The sequence below is a fragment of the Sturnus vulgaris genome, chromosome 5, assembly GCF_052056855.1.
Source record: "Sturnus vulgaris isolate bStuVul1 chromosome 5, bStuVul1.hap1, whole genome shotgun sequence".
Classification (NCBI taxonomy): domain Eukaryota; kingdom Metazoa; phylum Chordata; class Aves; order Passeriformes; family Sturnidae; genus Sturnus; species Sturnus vulgaris.
The window spans coordinates 37,752,246-37,761,349 of record NC_142247.1 but is presented as its reverse complement, the minus strand read 5'-3'; the positions used below and the strand labels follow the sequence as shown (position 1 = coordinate 37,761,349).

Here is a 9,104-nt window from a genome sequence, read left to right as displayed (position 1 = left end):
TGTGGGGTTTTTTACTGGAGTGTGGTTTTGTGGATTTTTTGTGGATTTTCCCTTTTTTTTTTTTTTTTATTTGCTTGTTTGGTTTTGGGTTGGTTTTTTTTGGTTGGTTGGGTTTTTTTTGTTTTTTTTTTTTTTTGTTTTTTTTTGTTTTTTTTTTTTTTGTTGTTGTTTGTTTGTTTGTTTATTTTGATCAGGATTTTTTGGTGGTTTTTTTTTCCTTTCATGAAATTTTAACTTGCCTACAAACTGTATTTATTTTCTATTTACAAGGCTTTTGAATTTTTCTTCACATCAATCCCGAGATCTACCATTAACTGCCTACAAGACCTGAATTTTATGGCTTTAAGCAATGGAAGACTACATTGGAAGATACATGTGCAACAGCCAGTAACTCGGTTAGATACAGTATAGTAAGATACAGTATATCTCAACTTTGTAGCCTACTTGAAAGGCTGCTGGTGTTAATATCTGAACTGCCCACTTCCTGAGAATTGTCAATAATATTTTAGAATGATACATATTTTACAGGAAAGTAATACCACAAATATTTGAGATTTGCTGAGTATTTGCTAGATGTTGTAGTGTCAGGAAGTGCTTATGCCAATGAGCTTTGCATCTCTGTGGTATCTCTTTAACAGCGACCACATCTGGACCCATCATTTTACAATCATAGCCTTTGGTATGTAATGTGCTGTGTATTGCATAATATTTCTAATGTACTTTTCCAGTAAATTGTGCTTTTTGTGCATTGAATTCTCTTACCTTTTCTTAATCTGATTTTACTTAGGATTACCTCTGACTGCATCAGTTGTACTGTCTGCTGAAGATCCTGTAAATTCATTTAGTTGCTTTAAACTCTACAACTGAACCTTGTCAGGGTGAGCTCATCCCATCATCTTTTTAAAGAAGATAAACTGAACATCATGGGAGTTTACCATGTGGGTTTCATAGATAAGGTTAAAAAAACCCACCAAAATACCAACCCTGGGTGGTATCAGCTCTTCATAGGCCTTTATTATCCAATGAAATATTTTGGAAGCAGGGTGTGGTTGGCTAAATTATTGCTCCTCCCACAGCTCTTTGCTGTATTTCCAGTTTCAGAGGGAAAAACACAAGCTTGTATGTTGAGAGTGAGTCATAACCTTTCTTCTACTACTGACTCACTTGGGAGTTTGAGGTAAGTCATTCTACCTTATGTTTTGATCACTCTGCCCCCAGGACAGCAAGGAGGGGACTGTGGAAAGTTATGCAATGTTTGCACAGACGAAAGGTGTAGATATTGAGACCAATATTATTATTATTATTACTCAGTAAAATAATAGCTCTGTTTGCCCCAAATTTATTTTTTTTCTACACAGCTCTTTTCCTTAAAATATTCCCCCCTCCCCCATTTTCCATATAAATGTTTAAAGGAAGACTATGCTGCACCAAAGAACACCTTAGGTTACTGAAACACTCTAAAATTATAGTATTTTTCAGAGGAAAGCATATGCACCTTTCATCACACTTCTCTTTTGCACCAGCAATGACAAAAAAAGCTGTACAGTGGTGTAAAATTACCGATGACTTCTGAAATAAGAGTTAGCCCTGAAGGGTATGGAGTTCACATAGAACTGGCTCCTAGTCAGGTATTTACACTTTATCCTGGTTGTTTTGCAAGCATGCCAGGGAAAGGCTAAACTTTAGGAAGTTAACTTTTAATAACTGAGCATATTGCTTAGAATGTGTGATATAAAAATAAATATCTACCAGCTATAGTCTGTCATGTTAGGATGCTGATAGTCTATAACTTGCAGATTTTATATTCCTACTTTTGTTTCCTAAAAAATATATCTAAATATCTCACTGTAATGAGACCTACCAGTAAAGCCGGCATATTTACTAAACCATAATAAAAGAATCTGCTTGTATGTTTTACGAAAAATACATTTTAAACCTGGACACACTTCAAATGAGAAAGGTGACATACTGAGATCCCATTATGGACACCTGCACATGTGTGAGCAATAATTGAAGTATCCCGTGTTTTGGGCAAGAACAGAGTATAAGACTGATGATCACATCACACCGTGCCATGGGAAAGAAATGTTATTTCTTATATGGAGAAAGTCCAGGCAACACTGCTTTGCAGACGGTAGCAGAGGAAGTAGCTTGCACTTTAGGGTTCTACTTTTGCAAAGTGCTTGTTCTTGGACTATTTCTGCTTGCCCGCTGTGAAGTCCTTTTACTGGAGACACACCTGCCTGTTACCGGGCAGGGGCAGGGGCAGGGGCAGCGGGGCCCGGCGGAGCTGGCGCGGCCGGCGGGCAGGGGCCTGGAGCTCCACGTGCCGCCCCGCGCTCCGAGGCGCAACTGGTGGCGGGCGCTCCGTAACACGGCGGCCAGCTCGGCAGCCAGCGGCTGCGCCATGCAGCGTGCCCCGCTGCAGCTGCAAACCCTGCCCGGGCTGGAAAGCCTCCCTTGCACATTCTCCTGGGTTTATTTTCCCTTCTTGCCTACTTCTGTCTGACGGGTTACGGTCTCCTGGGGGAATTGCTATGGCTGGAGGCCCGGCCGGAGGCAGCGCGGCGCCCCGCGGCCGGCCGGCCCCGCTCAGCCCAGCGCTGCCCGGCCCGCGGGCCCCTGGCTGGCGGGCGGCAGGACCTGCACAACCGCCGCCCCGAGCCGCAGCCGCCGCCAGCCGGAGCGGGACGTTTCATTGTCCGGAAATGATGGAGAAGGAGTGACTGTGGCGGCGGTGGGACAGCGGGTGTGAGTGCCAGGCTGTGCGCGCCACTGCCGGGGGAAGGCCCGCGGGCGCGGCGCGGGAGGAGGCGGCTGCCGGGACAGGCGGCGGCGCAGCGGGCGCGGCGCGAAGGCTCCCGCGGCCGGGGCGCGGCGCAGGGCCGGGCGGCGGAGCGGAGCGGGAGGAAATGCGGAGGTAGGCGCGGCGCGCTGCCGGCCGGCCCCGCCGCGGCACACGGGCCCACACGGGCCCCCCCCGGCCACCCCCGCGGCCGCCCTGCTCCGGGCCCGCTCCCGCCCCCGGCCCCGCGGGTGCTCGCTGCAGGGGGCGGGGGGCGCGCCCGCCGCCGGCCGGAAAGTTGCTGCCGCTTCACTACTGTCCCTCTTCAGTCTCTCGCCCCGAGCCGTGAGTTTTCCGCATAAAATACATTAACGAGTCCTTTCATTTGCTTGTTCCTTCAGGGTCGCGTGTTAGTTTTGTTGGAGAGGGGTGCAGGCTCTCTGTTACTCGGCGAGAGAGCTGGCAGATGTCCCAAGTGAGAGAACCTCTTCCTCCGGGGCCTGGAGGGCCAGAGCAAGCTCCGACTGAAAACAGCTCTTTGATCTCTCTCCCTCGAGGTAAGTTGCTTTAAAGTTTCTCTGTAATTGTTGCGCGTTCTATTTGAATGATACATTTACTGATTTGACTTGTGAGTTTTAACCCCTCTTTTTTTGCCCCTCCCCTCTGTGGTGTATCTCTGCAGCACTTTCACTTCACCACTTTATTGTTTTAACCCAAAATTCCCGTGAAAAAAATGACCAAAAAAAAAAAAAAAAAAAAAAGGAAGGAAAACAATACGCTTCTCTCAGCCCTGATTTTCAATACTTGAAAAACTGCATTATTCAGAGGCAGATGTTGCTTCTTAAAAATCACTTTTGATTTTCTCAGCTTTGTGTTTAGAAATTCTTTCTTGTAAAGCTATCCTACCAGGTCTTGAAGTAAATTATAGAAGGTTGATCCAATAGCAAGAGCGTTGTTCAGATTGGAGGTCACTTTGCTGTCTTTTTCTTAGATTACTCTGTGATGCTGCTGCTAAAATCAGTTTCTGAGAATATAACTTGTTTCATATCAGCTGTTCAAAAAGTTGTTTAAAAGGACATTCATCTTAAAAATAAATTATTTATGTCTTATTTGCTTTTGAACAAAATACGCTTATACTCTGATCACTTTCATGTAGGGAAGTTTGACAAAGTATATTTTAGGTTATGGTCAGAATTGGGAAGTATGCCTGTTAAGTCCTGGTCTGTGAAGACGAGACTTTTCTTTGTTTATTCATTTACAACTATGATTTTCCAGAATTCTGACAGGAGTTTAAAAAGTCACTGAAAGACAGACAAATAATCTCGTTCAAGAACTGTAACTTTATTCATAACTGGTTAACTGGAGCGGAGCCTGGTAATACAGTTGTGCAACTGTGGATTAAAATGCAGTCTTGTTTCTGTAACTAGGGAAATCAATAGCTATGTGTAATCAAAGCTGAAGACTTGTTTCAGAAACCAGAAAGTATCCGAAGCTAAGTAAAAAATGTTTTGGCAGGGAGGCATAGCAAGCTGGCTTATCTTATTGTTGGATTTTTTTTTTTTAATTTTTTTTTTTTTGTTTTAGAGAATGACTCATAACTTCTAAACAGTAAAAAATAATAATAAAAATTATTAAATGCAGAAGATCAAGCATATTGAAATGTGGAACTGAACTGGTAGAATCACATTTTTGCCAGAATCATCAGTACCTGTGATATGTGTTTATTTTCAGTGTGTTGTTTTTATCTGTCATGTGGTCAACTGGCCTCACTGATTAAATTCTACATGTCGGTCATACATCAAAGTTACTGAAGTTGTAAGTTAGTGAGCTAACTAGCATGGAAAGTGGTCTCATTCTCACAGTACTACTTCAAAGTAGTTTTCACTATGAAGTGAGTCCTATGCATGATTGTAAATACATGGTCTTTTTTTTTTAATGAAATGTAAGGAAATAAATCTCTCCCTGACAAGTAATATGCAGAAAATCCGAATGACACAATTAAGCCTCACAGCTTTTCTAGGGATCCATAAGATACAAACAAGCATTATGATTATGGTTTGTTCACTTGCCACACCTATCAAGACACATGCTCATATTAAAGCTTATGTAGAGTTCACTTAAAGATAAAGCAAAATTCAGCATTCAAATACATAATTTTTATTCTAATGAACCTAGATTTAAGGATAATATGGATTTTTAATGTGGATATTTGTTGCTTTTTCTAGTCTAAGTTTGTTGGGGAAGTGGGGGTGGAAAGAGGAAAAGGTGAGTTCATAACATTTCCAGTCTATATTCCAGCATTTCTGTTGTCAGCTTTGTGGTGTGTGGTTACAGGGTAAGGTAATTCAGATATTCCAGAGCTGAAAAACTAAGATAGTATGTCTGGGACTTTCAACAGCCCCTATCCTTCTATTCCACCCCCAGGACATCCAAAATTGTACTGACTTCTCTAGAATTTGGTGATAATTTTAAAAGCTTTGATTGAAATTCATGTTACTGACCTATAAGTGACTTCATATATTTACAGTGAGGTATTTGAAATCTGGGTTGACCTAGAATTAAAGATTCCTTTATCAGGAAAAGATAGGTTATCTTGTATATATAATAAAGTATTAGGTGCATTCTAATGAGAAGGAATTTCTCATTTGTAACTTAATTGTGCTTTATATATGTTTAACTGATATAGATACCTTATATCCTGGGAACAAACTTTTCTGTAGTTCTGCGAGGTATCATCAAGAATTCTAGCTGTACAAAGTGTTCCTTTTGCTTCATATGCATTCAGATGCTGAAGATTAATTGTATTTTTCCATGAAAGGAAAAGAAACTTCAGTTGAACTTTGAATATTCAAAAATAACTATCCCACAAAATAATTAAAGATCAGACAAACTTAAAGTTTACAGGGATAAAGTTTACAGGCAGTATACAGGGATATTCATCAGTTGTGAAAATGGTGAGAAGAGTTTGGCCTACAGATGTGCTGTGTTCTGGCTTTCACAATTTAAAAGAATTTTTCCGCGTTACTTTAACCAATATGCTCTCTCAACATATCCCCTGTCACTGTTCTTCCTTGTTAGTTCATTTTTGAATAAATGCATAAATGTTAGTGAGAATCTGGATGTCACCCATCCACAATTAGTGTGCTGTGAGAGAGACCAAATGAAATCATGGCATCTTCTTTTGTGGCAATGTCAAAATTCAACTTCTTTAAACCATTACCTGTGTCAGTATGGTCTGCTGCTTTAAGAGACCCACTGCAAGATGGAAGGTTTAATCTAATTTCTGCAAACATGTTAATTTCTGCCACATCCTTCCAAAAGTGTAGCTCTGCTTGTGCACCCTTGTTGAAGATCCTAGTGATGCCTTCTTTCTTTGTAGTTCAAGGACCTTGGAGCCAAATTATGATTACATCTACTTGTATGATGTAGTCAGTGAATAATGTCATGTCTCTGCTCAGACTATTTCAATTCGGTTGTGATCAGGTATTTCTCAACTGGTAGGTACCAAAAATAATGTCTCTGAGGAAGGAATGTGATAATTCATGACCACTGGACTCTCTGCTTTAAGGAAAATGTAAATATATTAGAGGCTATGGTGCCTGGACTATGGGTAGACTTTTTTTTAAAATCCTCTGCATTTGAATAAACCATGGAATATAAGAGAGAAATTCAGTGGACATGGAACTACAATGGAACTACATTTAAAGAATCATGCCACATTTTAGAAAATGTAGGACTGTCATCTATAAATTATTTGGAATTCTTTTATCTTTGCTTTTTGGTAACTAACTGTAACCTAGAATAACAAAGGAATAATATTTAGGTTTCTCAATTAAGAAAGAAAATAAGAACAATAATTATAATAATTAACAACTTATTACAAAATTGAGGCTGATAATTTCACTGTAATAAATCTTTAGATGATGGAAATCCATTAGATTTTTTTTTATTTTAATGGGATGGGAAGGATGGAGAAATTTAGTAGAAATATCAAGGATCAGATTCTACAAGTGACTGTTTTCTGGTGAAAATCATCTGACTGTTGCTGGATGAAGATGCAGTTCTGATTTGGTATCTCAAGAAACCATATGCAGCAACTAATACGTCCATTCAGAAAATGTACGAAGTACTCCTCTTCAAGAATGTGATTCTAATCTTCATGTTTTCAGTGCTTAAATGTTTTCATGATGAGGAACACGAAAGGAATCTGATGTCTGGATGAGATTGGGTGACAAAAGACTTAATGTAGGGAATGTTTGGACATTCTTGAGGCAACAGTGATTGCTATCACAATAATTATTCCACTTTGCCAGCAATGCCTCTGTGTTATGAGTAACATATTTTTATTTTAACGGTTAACCAGTGTACTCAAATTGCTCAAATTTACCAAATATTTCCTCTGTAATTTTATTCCCTCTTGCTATCTGACAAGAGTTGAGAGAATCTGTTTTAATTTTTTTCATTGCTGTGTGCCAGTACTGAGGCATTTATTTAATATTACTGACTAAAATATCTAAAACTTTGGTAAATAGGTGTCTGACTCTAGTTTGTCATGGAAATATATGTCTGCTTTCAGTTTCACGTGCATACCATTCCAGTCAAGTGATTCGTGCTCACATGGGTGTGATAGACTTGTATTTCATAGAGTTAACTGTAAAGATCTTGTATCAAGTTTGAAATATTTTTGTTCCATCTTATATCACAGATTTATTTTATATCACAATAATTCTTCTTAAATTCAGCTCTGGACTCTCAAAAGTTAGATTTTTCTTTGCTTTAAACACTTATTTTCTTTTCTTTTCCTAGTAAGTAGCATTCAGCAATGTGTGTGTTATCCCACTGTTTTTATTTGGATCAGCCATGCAGTTTTGAAGTAAATCTGTTTGCCTCTACTTTGATTTTCATTGTGGAGTGATCCTAGGGAGTGACCTGGATGGGATTCCTTTTGCTCAAAATAATGGGAAAGCTGCAGGAATGTGCCTAATACGCTCCAGCCACTAGTAAGCCTTGAATCTTTAAGATTAAATCTGAGAGCTAGTTCAAAGTAGAAAGCCCCTGGAACATGTATAATATGGAATATTCTTAAAGTTAACTCTTTCACTGTACAGGCCCAGTTTTATTGGCTGTTGCTAATATAGCCATAGCTGCCAAGTATGAAACTGGTTTTGTATACATGTGAAACTTCTTTGGATGAATGATGCACATGCATAACTGACTTGTATAACTGATGTGATTATTTGTGAAAAATTTTCACTTATGTATTTGACCTTTTACACACTTAAAATAATGCAGAATACCTATTTGCACATAGCTGTTCATTTTTAATTTATCATGGCTCAAGTTTGTTCAGGGCTGTCAAACTTCTAGTACTTTCATAGTTATTCCATATCTTGCACTTGGAAAATTCTTTGTAAGAGTTATCCAAAAAATTGTTCAGTTAAATTTCTCTAATTTTGAGAAACTAATTTTTCTGTGGCACTTCTGAAGCCATTGAAAATTGCAACAAGACATTTATGCAATTTTTTTAAAAAATTTTTTTTTAGTTTTGAAACAATCAAACATCTAATTGGAGGCTTCCAACTCCATAATTTGTGGATTGTCTGTATTAATTGGATGTCCTTAATGAAAAGAGATTGTTTCAGGGAAATGCTGGAATAGGCATTCTGTTACACAGACTGTTGAAAATGCCTAAAAGTTTTAGGCATTTCATGAAGTAGATGGTAGGCATTAATGATTACATTGTGAAATGTGGTTTTATCCAGGTTTCTTTGTATTATTGTTGTGAACAGTGGAATTTTCTGTAGGAAGTAGCATCCTTAGTGGTTCCTTGCCAGCAAGGTTATTAATGAACAAAGGAAGTGTTAGAAATGCAGTGTTTGCCAAATGCTCTTCAATCCCTCCCAATAACTGTAGGCTTGAGACAGAGATCTGATTGTTAGATTTCCTTTTGGGAACATTCTTTGATTTTTTTTTATTCCTCATAGATCTACTTATGCATTTGTGTTTATGTTTTGTGGCAATTGATTTTCTTTAGTAATTTCTCTTTCCTCTGAAGGACAAAATTTCATTTGGGATGATTTGAACTTTGCACATACATTTTTAAATCTGCACCTGCTTGTTTAGGGTAAACTCTGGCCTTCTGATGAATCATCCCAACAACTAGGTCAGCTTTAGGTGCCTAAGTAACTTTGCTCCATGCTTCCAAATCTTTCCTTCTCCCCTATGCCATAAAACTGTTGGACTGTTTGTGACTGCATTTTTGGTGATCACTGTGCCAGTCCATTTTGCTTATTTCCCTCTCCTTGATGAGAATTATGCA

At 39.1% G+C, this 9,104-nt stretch overlaps 1 protein-coding gene across 3 annotated transcripts in view; it reads left to right on the top strand.

Moving 5' to 3' along the window:
• Positions 1 to 1,048: 1,048 nt before the first annotated feature.
• Positions 1,049 to 9,104, top strand: part of MDFIC (MyoD family inhibitor domain containing) — a 52,209-nt gene continuing 44,153 nt past the window's right edge. Inside the window, exons 1-2 of one of the 3 annotated variants that reach the window (XM_014887992.2) lie at positions 1,049 to 1,177; positions 3,187 to 3,342. In XM_014887992.2, the coding sequence (XP_014743478.1) occupies positions 3,252 to 3,342 (91 nt within the window). In that variant the 5' untranslated portion in view covers positions 1,049 to 1,177; positions 3,187 to 3,251. Of the gene's footprint in view, positions 1,178 to 2,661; positions 2,752 to 2,838; positions 2,921 to 3,186; positions 3,343 to 9,104 lie in introns of those variants that run through there. The other 2 variants (XM_088165472.1, XM_088165473.1) reach the window with 2 other exon arrangements.